We start from the raw sequence: 14,023 nt of genomic DNA, 5'->3' as shown, positions 1-14,023 counted from the left end.
TCAGTTGGTAGTGGTTTCCCTATGATCTTCTTTTCTCTTTTTTTCCTTTCTCTCTCAGCCTGAGCAGCTGTAACCTGTCAGAAAAAGGCATTGAAATTCTGTTGCCAGTGGTCAGCTCCCAGTCCTGTCGTTTGAGAGAGCTGGACCTGAGTACCAACAGTCTGAAGGCTTCAGCAGTAAAGCTTCTGTGTGCTGCACTGGAGAGTCCACACACCAAACTGAATATTCTGAGGTCAGATCAACTTGTTTAGTTTAATTCAACAGTTTAGTTCAACTGTTTAGTTCTGTTGCTTATATGTTTGATGTCTTTTTTGTTTATATAAACCGAAAAAAATAATCAACAATTTAACCAGTAAAGGTAAACTTTATCCAGTTATCCTTGTTTCATAGCATTTTTAATCATTTTTAAGTTAAAGTTTTACTAACCTGCTCAGCACAAGACAATACGCTATTGCACCTTGATTACTGTTTAATAATAATCTTTATTCATGTTTTTATCTTCAGACTTAACATCTGTGAACTCTCAGAGGAAAACTGTGAAGCTCTGTCCTCAGTTCTCAGCTCACAGTCATTGAGACTGACAGAGCTGGACCTAAGTATCAAAAACCTGCGGAAATCAGGAGTGAAGCTTCTGTCTGCTGGACTACAAAGTTTAAACTGTAAACTGAATACTCTGAGGTCAGATCAAATTACATTTTGTTTTTAGATTTATTAATTAAATATTTAAGCTAAGTTCATCCATATGATGTTGTATCTTAGTATGTTAATGTTTCCTATGAAAATTGAAAGACAAGATTTAATGTGAAAAGTATTAACAAGCTTTACAGAGTATTTGTTTTATAGACTGTCTTTTATTTTTCAGACTGAGTGGATGTAACTTCTCAGAGAGAATCTGTGAAGATCTGTCCTCAGTTCTCAGCTCCCAGTTATCTAGTCTGAGAGAGCTTGATCTGAGTAACTGTGACCTGCAGGATTCAGGAGTAAAGCTTCTGTCTGCTAGACTAAAGAGTTCACAGTGTGCAGTGGAAACTCTCAGGTGAGGATTCCAACTTTTCCACAGATGATCATTTTTCCTTGATTTCCTGCAAGATTCTTTGTAATACAGGTGCCAGAATTGTCCAGAATTATTTGTAGAATTCTGCAGGAAAGTCATCTGGAACTCGAGGCTTATTATTAGGCATACTTATCAGGGCTTCCTGGAGTTCCCCTGGTGTCACAGGCAAATCCAGTGCTATTGCTTCACTGTCTAGTAATTTTGGAAGAATTACATTGTCAAGAAACTGATGAATTTCATTTTTAGTGGTAAACATAAAGTTTCGTAGAAATCCCTAAAATATTGTTTGTTTGATTATCTAAGAATAACAAAATTGTTATTGTGTTCGAAATTCTGCAAGGGAAGTCTTTGCTTAGGAATTTATTCATTTTTAAATTAATAATTTAATTTAATTCTAATTTTGTTTCGCGTGTTTTGTTCAGTATTTCCTGATCTTGGTCTGACATGTAGGGTTTTCTTTCTTTTTTTTAAGGATTTGATGTTTTTTTTTCTAGTTCCTGTATATTTTTGTTTTCTTTTTTCTTTTTATGTGATGAGAAAGAAATTATTTTACCTCTCATCACAGCTTTCCCTGCTTCCCATAGAACAGATGCTGATGTTCCAGGAGTGTCACTATAGTCTAAATATAAAGACCACTCTTTTTTAAAATATTTAATAAAGTCTTTATGTTTGAGTACTGATGTATTAAACCTCCAGCTTTTACTTCTTCTTAGTGTTCTTCTTATGTATTAGTGTTAAAGATACAGGAGCATGATGGCTGACAGCGATAGGGTGAAGTTTAGTGTCTGAATTTTTACTTAACAGTGAGCTGCTGACTAGAAAATAATCCAGACGAGAGTAGGAGTGATAACCATGTGAGAAGAAAGTATATTCCTTACTGTTGGGGTGATGGGAGCGCCATACATCGCAAAGACCAAAGACGCTTATATACTGTTTGATTATATTTGTGGACTGCCAATTGCGCTGAGTTCCTGCTGTGTTTAGCCTGTCCATTTCTTCATTCAGTCCAAGGTTGAGTTCGCTTCCTAGAAAAAGCAGTCTAGGTGTTCAGAGAATGCACTAAAAAATCTGTGAAAGAATGAGCGATCATCAACATTTGGGCCATATAGACTTAAAATACATAACTTTTTGTTAAGTATAGATGGTTAATATTTAAGAATCTGTACTCTGGATCTATAACTGTATCGCATACTATAAAATCAACAATTTTACTCTACTCCCCTTTGTCTAGATTTAAAACAGGCAAACACATTATGAAACTCAGGTGTTTTAAGTTCTTTTAAACTTGTGACACATCTGTGAGTCTCTTGTAATAAAACAACATCTGCCTTTAGTTTTTTGAGCTGCTTAAATATCTTTAACCTCTTTTCTCTGGTGCCATCTTCATTTACATTTACCAATTTATAAAACTTAGTGTGCCCATATTTGTGTGTATATGGCTAATGATGTACGCTGGATATTTTGTTTTACGGGTGAAGAGAATCTAGACACTTGTTTAAAGAGGAAAAAAGATATGTGGTGTAACGCTTCATAATTCTGACTATGTGTGTGCATATTAACTAATATTAGCAGGCGTGTATGAGCTTGAGTGTGTGTGACCTATATGTCTATGTGCACTGTGAGGGTGTTGTAAATGTGCTGACATTGAGTGCATATGGGTGTGTTCCACTATTCACACACTGTTAGAGGCAGCTACAGTTGTAGCCACAGCTGCCCTGGGGCAGACTGACAGACGTGAGGGTGCTGTATCACCCTTCTGGCGATACGGCAGCCGAGTAAGCTTCTCGGATGAGAGGTGAAGCTTCTTTCTGACAGAACTGAAGAAGCTTCTCGGATGAGAGGTGAAACGTCTTCAAGCAACTTAAAGAGGTCCAGACACTTTTCTTTCCATGCTCTACGACTACGATGACCTGGATGACTGAGAACCTTCACAGACATAAGATACCATTTACTTTTCTTTTCCACCTGACGTGACCTACAGCGTGACACATGTACCTTTTGCCTCACTTCCATCACTTCCCTCTCTGTATGTGTTTTCTTTCTTTCTAAAACAGTAAGCATTTGTCACATTCTCAGATGCTAATTCTGACCAATCATAAGCGTCAATTTCACGCATATCTTTAAGTCGTCCTCTGCTGAATATCTTCTGAACTAGGGATGGGCGATATGACCCAAAATTCATATCTCGATATTTTTTTAGCTGGATGGCGATATAAGATATGTCTCGATATTTTTTTTTTTTAAAGCCATAAAGTAGGAACAAAAAGAGTTCTTATTCAAAGCTGTGTCCCAGATGTCACACAGGCACTTTTATTAACATACAGCATAGATGTACATGAAAAAAACTACTCAAAAATAAACTAAGCATTTATTAAACAATAATGCTCCATAAATAAAAGAAAACATTGTTTTTGTGCATAACAAAAAGCTCACAATTCAAAATGTAAACTAAGAAACGCTGAGCATAATAACAAAGATACAGATTTCACAGCTGCTCTGTTCCTGACTTTAACTGCGTGACTGACAGCCTGGAGTTTGAAATCCGCTTCGTAACCATGTCTCTTAACAGGTGCCATTTATGGTCCTTAAACACACACAATACTGTAATATTACGTTGAAGCACAGTACGTATTACTACTCGAGGCGCCTCGGTAGCCGTAATGCTCCGACAAGCCATCAAGCGGTGCAGCTCTGTAGCTTACCAAAGTCGTATTAAATTTTTTTTGACAGATTGCTGAGCGCATTGTTCCACATAAAATCGTTTCGCAGTCATCAAGCACAACCAGAATTCATGCATAAGGCGCGCTATCAACTTTTGAGAGAATGAAAGGATTTGAGGCTGCACAGCATTGGCGTGGTTAGCTCGTTAACACGTTGACGCCGTCCAGCCACACGCACGGGGCAATGCGCGGAAACTTGTTAACAGAGATTTGCCGTGTCCATCTTGTCACTGCCTGCAGGTGAAGCGATGGGAGAAGAGGGGGAGTTGTGTTTAGTTAAGGAGAGAGGTGATTTTCTGACGTTTTTAATTTGGTTCTGCCTGCTTCTAATGATGTTGATTTATTAACAAATCTTTTTAATAATTAATGTCTTTCTATTATCGATAATATTTGCATTATTAAAACTAGACTAGCCCCTGTTACAAAACCCTCGCCCTGGATAAACGACAGCATTCGCTGTTTAAAGCGTGTCTGTCGTAAAGCTGAGCGTTTGTGAAGAAAGACTTGTTTACCGGTTCATCTCTTTCATTTAAAAGACCTTTTAGTTTCTTTTAACGCTTCAATTCGTGATGCAAGGGCTGCTTATTTTTCAAACCTAGTCTCTAGGAGAAGAGGTAACCCTAAGGTTTTATTTGACACTATTAGGGATATTGTTGCTCCAGCTTCTGCTGCTGTCCCCATTTCTTCGAATGAAGACTGTGAAAAATTTCTTTCCTTCTTTGTTGAAAAGGTTAGCAATGTAAGGAGCAAAATCTCTCCCTCCATGTACCATTTGCCTGTTCCGATTTTACTTAAGCCTGTCAGATTTGAAAGATTTTCACCAGTGTCTTTACCTGAGTTGTTGAAGCTGGTCACTTCAATGAGATCATCCTCTTGCCCCCTTGATATTTTATCCGGGTCTTTACTTAAAAATTTTTTTGAGTCTATTGGTCCTAGTGTTCTTAAAATTATTAATGCATCTCTGCTCTCTGGTCAGGTCCCTGTTTACTGTAAAAGTGCTGTCATTCACCCACTTTTGAAAAACCTAAACTAGATCCTTCTTTGCTTTCCAGTTACAGACCCATCTCAAAATTGCCTTTTATTGCCAAAATTTTAGAAAAGGTTGTGGCCAAGCAACTCACGGATTTTCTAGATGAACACAACTTTCTTGATAAACTTCAATCTGGCTTTCGTAAGGCTCACTCTACCGAAACTGCACTTCTTAGAGTGTTTAATGATATTTTGATGAATTATGATGCTGGAGAGTGCACTGTGTTGATGTTGCTGGATCTGACCTCTGCTTTTGACACTGTTGATCATCTTATTTTGTTAGATAGATTAAACCACTGGGTGGGCGTATTGGGTACCGCATTGGAATGGTTTAAATCCTATTTGTCAAATCGATCTTTCTCTGTGGCTACCTCTAAGTTCAGATCCTCCGTCAGCTCTCTTGCCTATGGGGTGCCTCAGGGCTCTGTCTTGGGACCATTATTGTTTTTGTTGTATTTACTCCCTCTTCTGCAACTTCTCAGCTGTTTCTCTGATATTTCATATCATTGTTATGCAGATGATATTCAGCTATATATCTCTTTTAGGCCACCTGATGTTTCTAAGCTCTAAATCCTGCAGTCCTGCTTAGATTCCGTTAGAGATTGGCTGGCTGGTAATTACCTTCAACTAAATGCTAATAAAACGGAAGTCATTGTCTTTGCTCCTGAGAAATTTGTTCCCCTCGTGGTTAAAAATCTAGGCCCTCTTGCTTCTTATATTAAATCATCCATTAGGAACCTTGGTGTTACATTTGATCCAGCTCTGACGCTGGACACACACGTTAAATCTTTAGTTTGCTCTTGTTTTTACCATTTAAGAAATATCGCTAAGCTGACTCCCATTGTGTCACGTTCCGAATTGAAAATGATTATTCATGCTTTTGTTTCATCTCGCTTAGATTATTGTAATTCCTTGTTTACTTGCTTAAGTAATGCCTCCCTGGAACAACTGCAGGGTGTTCAGAATGCTGCTGCCAGGCTTCTGACAAAGCATCACAAACACTCCCATGCCACTCCCCTGCTGATTCAGCTGCATTGGCTCCCTGTCAAGTTCAGAGTCCAATTTAAGATCATAATCATGACTTATAGGGCCCTGCACGGTGTAGCTCCAACTTACTTAAGTGATCTTCTTCTTCCTTATGACCCCAGCAGGTCCCTGAGGTCTTGTGACCAGGGGTTGCTGGCTGTCCCGCATACAACGTTAAAAACAAAAGGTGACAGAGCGTTTGTATCAGTGGCTCCCAGACTCTGGAACTCGCTCCCTCTAAGTTTGAGATCTGTGGACTCAGGTTTTTAACTGCTTTTTTTTCTATCTGTTTAAACTCGCTTTTGGTTGATTTTGTTTTGTTTTAGATTTTAATGTCTGTTTTCTGCCTCTGTAAAGCACTTTGTGATTTTATCTTGAAAGGTGCTATATAAATAAAATTTTACTTTACTTACTTTACTTTACTTAGTATCAATATTTTCTTTATTTCTACACACAGTGTGTGAGTAACTGCTGACAGTGAGGATGATATCCCTGATTGCAGTAAATCATATTTTCTGTTGAAAGTAGAAAAGAAGAAAGTAGAAAGAAGTAGAGCGCAGACAGAGCTGAAAACTGGTGCCTGTTTGATTTAGTCCTTGAAGGAGAGGTGGTGTTTTTACTGAGATATTCTAATGATGTTACAGACAGTGTGTGGCTCTCTCTCTGAATGAAAAGCATTCATTCAGTCATTACAAGGCCCAAAAAGTCCAAAAGACCAGCCAATCAAAAATTGGAATTCCTGAGCCTGGCAATGCCTGAAAGCAGCAGGTATGCTACCTGTGGCAGCCGGAATCACGTGATCTGACTGTTTGAACCACGGCGCAGCGTTTCCAAACATCTGCACTTTAGAAGCTCCAAACTGTGGAAACGTCAGTGTTGAGTGTCTCATCCCTATTTAAGAGATCTTCTTGGCACTGCAAAGCTAAGCTTGCAAACAGCACCATAGTTTGTGAATCCCAACTAATCAGAGCGCTCCTTATGTCACGTCACATGACCCGTGTGTTTTCTCCTTTGATTAGCACCCAAAGAACTAAAGAAAGGCCAGAAGGATGTTCAGCTAATCAAATCCCTCATAGGAACAGGAAGTCTAGAGACGAAATGGAGCAGAGAAGGAGAATCACCAGTTTAAAAGTCTGAGTTTTAAACTGGTGACCCTCTAAAGAGCCTTTTATCGACTCTCTTTTTTTAATTGACTTTCTCTTTTCTTTACAGTTTTTTTCACCATTTAAACTGTTTAATATCAGATTTAGAAATAACTTTTGGATAGTTTTTCTACATTTCCACTAAAATGTGACACAAATAATGACTTTCTGACTTTACTTTGGACTAATATAACGACTCAGCCTGGCTATGTTGGACTTGGTGTGGAAGCAGCTCCCAGTTTGAGTTCAGGAGACAGACACCCTCTCTACTTTGAAGATCAGCTTCAAGCTTTCCTTTTTGATAAAGCTTATAGTTCGAGCTGGATCAGGTGACCCTGAACCATCCCTTAGTTATTCTGCTATCGGCTAAGGCTGTTGGTGGACTTCCCATGATGCTCTGCTTTCTTCTCCACTCCCCTCTTTTCACTCCTGATGCTTTTATATGTCACTACTGCATGTCCTTAACTTTTGTCTCCTCTCTCCCTAGTTTGTATTTTGTTCTTGTCTCTCTGAGCTCATCTCTTCTCTTTCCCCTCACCCTGCAACCAGTCATGGTAGATGCTCCTCCTGGAGCCTGTATTCACAGGGAGGATCTTTGTGTCAAAGGGAGTTCTTCCTTCCCACCATCACCAAGTACTGCTCAAAGTAGATAGTCTGATAGTTGGGGCTTTCTCTCTAATATTGTAGTATATTGCTGTTACCTTACACTGTTAAACAGCTTGAGATGACTGCTGTTGTCTTTTGGGAATTGTCACTTATAAATAAAGTTAAATTTAATGCATGTAAATGGACAGATGTTATTATATGTGACAAACAGAAAATGATTGACAGATGGATTGTTGTTTTGTGTGTCTGCAGTCTGTCAGGCTGTCTGATCACAGAGGAAAGCTGTACTTCTCTGGCCTCAGCTCTGAGCTCCAACCCCTCCCATCTGAGAGAGCTGGACCTGAGCTACAATCATCCAGAGCACTCAGGAATTGAGCTTCTGTCGGCTGGACTGAAGGATCCAGGCTGGAGACTGGACACTCTCAGGTATGGAGAGAATGTCTGATAGAGGAGAAAGAGCTGGAAACATTTCCTGTGTCCTTCACTCACTTCCTGTTTGTTTCCTGCAGATGAGACATGAACAATCACACATGCAGGAATATTTTCAGGGACAGACACACTAGTCTAGCTGGATAGTACATGGATATTTGTGTAGGGGGTCTCCAAGGAGCCTGTTTGCAGGAACATGATAACAGATAAGTCATGTTGTGAGTTTCATTAAAAGTAGACCTACAAATAGGTCCATAAATATTTGGACAGAGACAACAGTTTGCAATTTTGGGTTACCACGGTGAACTTTAAATAAAAAAACTCAGATGCAGTTGAAGTTCAGACTTTCAGCTTTAATTCATTGGTTTAAACAAAAAGCTTGCATAAAAATGTGACAAACTAAAGCATTTTCTTAACATAATCCCTTCATTTTAGGGTATGTAACATTAATGACTCAATGGTAGGGAAGTGGAAGGAGCGCAGTTTTTGGCTTTCCACATATTCCAAAACTTGCTTTGTCGCTTTGCCATTACTGTGGCCTGGCATAATTTGCAGATGATGCGATGCTTTGAACCAAAACAGGCGCAGCTTGATGACACCATCAACATACGCTATCGAGGCAGAGCGGTATAGTCAAAAGCTCTACCGCCAAATTTATATCGTTTCTACAGTTTACCGTTTATACCACCCACCCCTAGTTTACAGCAAACTCTTCCAAATGCAAGCACCACACCTCAAATCCACCCCTGCCTTTTTTGTACTTAATTGATAATGACATAACAAAGGAATTTTCCTTTCCTGCCCACGAAATGGACGTTGTATCAGTTGTGTGTGCTACAGTTAGTGTGTAGTGTAGTCATTCTTTGGTTTTGTGTGTCAGTTCTACTAGTTGTGACAGCCAGTGGGCTGGCCTTGTGTTTTGCTTTTCTTGTTGCCTGTCTTTTTCAGGTAAGTGGTAGGTTGAGCTGACCCAATTATAGACGCAGCACACCTGAGAAGGCCAGTCCCAGCATATAAAGCCACCTTGATTGAATCTCTCTCTGTCTGGCATCCATCGTGTTCATTCGGCGCTTTTGTTATGGCTGCTATATCATTTAAATTGTGTTAAACTTTCTTCACCTTATTTTCATTAAAAATATCTTACAGCCTTTAAAAGACTGTATGTGTTATCCCACTTGCTTGTCACGTCCTTGAGCCGGGTTGTGACATAGTGAAGTTTGAAATGCTTATATAAAACCACCTGAGGCCTTGGCTGCATTTTTAGGGAAATAGTTGCATGTTGTTTGCAAAACGTATGCATCACTTTTTAAAATGCACAAATTCTATGAGCATTTCAAGTTCTGAAAATGATTGGTTAAACATGTTTGTGGTTTTTACAGTAAAAATCTGACCTTTTTCTACTCAGATATTTTCTCCAATGACTCGAGATATGGTGTTGATGAATGTGTCAGAACTAATACAAAGATATAACCCTGTGCAGTCTGGAGAAATTGGCCATCATCCACTCCTGTCCTGTTTCCGTCACTGTCTTGTTGGCCTCAGTCATGAAGCAACAGACAATAAGGTCTTTAGAGAGGCTCATCTGTGCTGTCTTTCCTCCATCCAGGACCTGGAAAGGTCCAGAATGAGGAAATGGGACAAACACATCTCTATAGACCTTTCACATCATGGAGATAAACTGTTCGCATTTCTTTCTTCAGGCAGATGATACAGAGTGTTGTTAACAAAAACAGACACCACAGACAATTCATTCCTCCGGGCTTTCACTTTGATGAACACTGTGAATGTTCATGTGTATGAGAGCCATGTAATGTCCATGTGTGCATGCTGAAGACACTGTGCTGGTCTGACCCCCCTCCTCCTTTCAGGGTGGAGCCTGCTGGAGTCCGATGGTTGACACCAGGTCTGAAGAAGTGTAAGTGTGTTTTTAATGGGATTCATGAAAACAAAGCAGCACACATTCAACCATCTTCAAACTGTCACATCACTCATACACATCTCTGATGTCAGGAGTCATCATCAAAGTGTCAATTAGACACGATAGAACAGAGAAAACCTGAGTCATAGTGGTCAAAACATTTATATTTCTGTTTTATTCAATCATCTTCTGGAAGAGAGACCCCTGCACAGCCCCCAAAGGCCAGTTGTCTCAAAGCTGGCCCTTTTTTTTTTATACATAAAACAATATAATCAGCAAATAAGCCTTAAAATATATATTTAAATCTCAACACAATCAATGAACAGATGATGGATCAATAACTGCAGCTTGATTGTGTTTGTTCTCTCCGTCAGATTCCTGTCAACTCACAATTGACACAAACACAGTGAACAAATGGCTCCAACTGTCTGACAACAACAGGAAGGTGACACATGTGGAGAAGGTTCAGTCATATCCTGATCATCCAGACAGATTTGATGTCAAGTGGCAGCTGCTGTGTAGAGATGGTCTGACTGGTCGCTGTTACTGGGAGGTCGAGTGGAGAGAAAACGTTGATATATCAGTGAGTTACAGAAGAATCAGAAGGGAAGGAAGCAGTAATGACTGTGTGTTTGGACTCAATGATCAGTCCTGGAGTCTGAGCTGCTCTGATGATGGTCCTCAGTCTGTCAGGCACAATAAGATAAAAACATCCATCTCCTCCTCCTCCTCCTCCTCCTCCTCCTGTGTCTCTAACAGAATAGCAGTGTATGTGGACTGTCCTGCTGGCACTCTGTCCTTCTACAGAGTCTCCTCTGACACTCTGATCCACCTCCACACCTTCAACACCACATTCACTGAACCTCTTTATCCTGGGTTTTGGGTTAATCCTGATTCCTCAGTGAGTCTGTGCTGAGTTGAGTGTAAAGAGTGTCCTCCTGTTAGAGAAACACTGACTGTTGAAGAGATCAGTTCAATCTGTACATTTCTGACTCTTTCACTCATGGATTCAACCAGTTTTTAACTGATTTTAATGTTTTAAACTGTTCTAAAGGATTCCTTGTAAAGCTCTTCCTCTTCAGTCCTTTAAAGATGGAAGCTCCCATTATTACAGGATCCACATGTTGTTTTTGTGTCTTGTTCCACTCAAAGCTTCACAGTGAATATCAGTATGTTGTGTTTCTCTGAAGCTCAGTTCACAACCAGCTCCTCTGCAGTCTGAGCTCATTAAAATGAATCAAAATGTTTTATTTCTCTTTCTTAGTGGGATGTTTCCAAACTCTCCACATGCTCTTACTCTTTCACTTATTGTTGAAAGCTTATCATTTGAAAATGTTTCAGCCTGTGACAAAGTGGCTAGGACAGAATTCATTTGCCATTTGTCACTTGCATATATTGTTATTTTCTGTTCTGTTATTTTACAGTCAGCCATAATGCTTTGATTTAGACATTGCTGGTGTAACTTCTCTTAACACACACTATCCCGGGTTTTGTTTGTGGTAGCAGTAGTTACATCCTTTACATCCATGCATGTGTTTTAAAGCAAACACTACTAACCATCAGATCATCTGAATTCTCTTCTGTTTACAGGCACATGTCTGGTAAATTATGTTTCTTTATGTTGCTTTGAGTTATACTTACCATGGTGTCCATGTTGTGCACTCAGGTCCTATATGTGAGACAGGTGTAGGGGAAGGGCCGCCCACTACTTCCTGTTTATATAGAGTCATGAGGTCAATGATTGCATCACTGGGTGTAACCAAATGGAGGGTTTTTCATTTTGTATAGTATTGTTTGTTTTCTTTAAAGTAGCCTTTTGAGTTTATTAGTGTTAAAATAGTGTGAACACACTTAATTGGAAGTGCTCTTGTGTCGATTAAGCTAACAAACAAACATGCAGTGTTTTACTTTACCATTTAGTTGAGTAAATGAGTTTGTCAGTTTCATGCATGACCTTATTCCTGTTCTTTGTTTAGAATTGTATTATTTGGTTTGACCTATTTGTTTCAATGGTAGGGACTAACGAGGTCAGGTGTGGGCAAAGTCCTGTATAAAGCCAGTGGGATTTTTGCATGTGTGATTGTTTTATGTTAAATGGAGATGCCAGCAATAAAGTATGCTTAAAAGAACTTCAATCGTCTGCTAATCCTATTTACTAGTGATGGCCAAATGAAGCTTTCTGAAGCTTGTATTGAAAAACGGTTCATTACTCGAAGCTTTTCAACTCAGTCCTCTCTGGTGACATCTGGTGGCCAAGAATAGGAAGAGCAGCTTGAATCCACAAAATAAACCCAACCACTTCATTATGATTGCCCACTCTACAGAGTGGAATTCTTTCTGATACTGGGCCGCTGTTGTGTTGCTTTGAACGTGTATTTTGTGGTGGTTAAAAAAATGTGGTTTATTTGTTTAATAAATAGTTTTGACCAGTAAACGCTCCTTGTTTAAACATGCACCATGGTGTGGTCTTTCTTTGCTTGTGACTTCTTGATGTTAGTAAATACAATAATTGAAAAATACCACATTACATATAGTATATACATATAATAATGTACAACACATTATGGGGTATGTTACTTCTCTGAGGTCTTGCCTCCATGCACTTATGCAATTAACCGCTAGACGGGTATATTTATAAATAATATTACATTAGGGAAATTTTCCCAGACATATTTTTGACCTGGGGGTAGAATTGATTGTGAAATGGAAACGGAAAATGCTTATGAACTTGCAAATTAAAAACATGATGCATTTAAAGTAGCCCTTTTTCATTTTTATTTAAGAAGAGAATTTGTTCCACTGTGCGATGGCCGAACCTGTTCCTTTTCGTGGAGATAATTTCTCCTGCCTTAAGGAAAATCCCTTTACATGGAACAGAAGAGGCTGGAGTGCAGAGAAACTGGTAGAGATGCAGTTATACAGTCTACCTGGGCCTCACAAACTATCAGCTAAAGAGAATAAAGAAATTCAATTGCTGCACATTTGGCAGACTAACATTTTCAGATTAATTAAACAATAAAATATATATTTTTACAACATTACATGTAAAGAATCAAGTGGAAGTTTTTCTAAAGTTATTTAATGATATTTATATTATGGAAGCAGATTTTTGACATTTTACCTTTTTCCCGTTTTCAGATAAAATAAACACGCACAAAACAAAAGCAAACGGCCAGAACACAAAGCTGGAAAACCCACCCGATTGACAAAAATCAACTCAAAATACTCCCACACAACAGAACCTCCTCTATTCCTCGCTGGCTCCAAATCTCTCAGTGGAATGATCAGTGGTTCGCTATCTGTCACCATCAAAACACTCCACAAATCCCGCGAATGATTCGCTTCCTTATAAACCATTGAATCAGATACCGAAGCAGTTAGGCTCTAAATGAAGCTTCGGACGTCACTGATCATGTGACTCTGGCCAAACGAATCAAGCTTCAACACAGTGCTTCTGAAGCAGTGTGTTGATTTTTTTGACACACGCACCGGAGCGTCAGCTTCAAGCGGACCATCACTACTATTTACTTATCACCTTCCTTGCTGCTTAAGTTATGCTACATCACACAGCCATATAAGCTGAAAATATTGGCTCAATAATTTTTAAACCTGGTTGCTTTCTCACAGTGTTGTGTTCATATGTTACACAAATATTGCATTCCTTGTATTTTATGTTTACATGCTGTAATGTTGGCAGTGAACCTCTGAAAGTCTGTCCTGATGTCAATTATGGTGAAGTGGTGTGTTGACAGTGTAACGGCAGCATTGGTGTGGTGTGAGAGTCCAGCGTCAGCCTTTATGTTGGACACTAATCTTGTATACAGAAACACTAATAAAGAATCAATCATGAATAATTGTTGTTCAGACATTAGCTCCTGATGGAGAAACTCCTTCTTTATCACAGCTCTGATGGGGCTACAGCTCACTTTCACACTAATCAAGCTCTTTGTTTCAATTCTGTGATTCTTATTTGCAAACCTCTGCCTGCTAAACCCCCTGCTTCTTTTTCTGTTACACCAGCTCGACTGTGCAACAAGCGTTTTCATAGATTTCTTTTAACAGCTGATTTTGGGCTAAGTCCAGCTGTTAAAATGCGGTG

General features: G+C 39.2%; 1 protein-coding gene across 2 annotated transcripts in view; it reads left to right on the top strand.

The window, feature by feature from the left end:
- LOC309703478 (protein NLRC3-like) overlaps nt 1-12,053 on the top strand; it is a 33,195-nt gene extending 21,142 nt beyond the window's left edge. Inside the window, exons 6-11 of one of the 2 annotated variants that reach the window (XM_082528335.1) lie at nt 59-232; nt 505-678; nt 863-1,036; nt 7,830-8,003; nt 9,875-9,921; nt 10,299-12,053. In XM_082528335.1, the coding sequence (XP_082384461.1) occupies nt 59-232; nt 505-678; nt 863-1,036; nt 7,830-8,003; nt 9,875-9,921; nt 10,299-10,840 (1,285 nt within the window). In that variant the 3' untranslated portion in view covers nt 10,841-12,053. Of the gene's footprint in view, nt 1-58; nt 233-504; nt 679-862; nt 1,037-7,829; nt 8,004-9,874; nt 9,922-10,298 lie in introns of those variants that run through there. The other variant, XR_014275911.1, reaches the window with a different exon arrangement.
- Nucleotides 12,054-14,023: the final 1,970 nt, after the last annotated feature.

Source organism: Aulonocara stuartgranti (genome assembly GCF_965226115.1).
Source record: "Aulonocara stuartgranti genome assembly, chromosome: 3".
Lineage (NCBI taxonomy): Eukaryota > Metazoa > Chordata > Actinopteri > Cichliformes > Cichlidae > Aulonocara > Aulonocara stuartgranti.
Note: the sequence above shows the minus strand (reverse complement) of the source record. Positions and strands in the feature narration are given on the sequence as shown.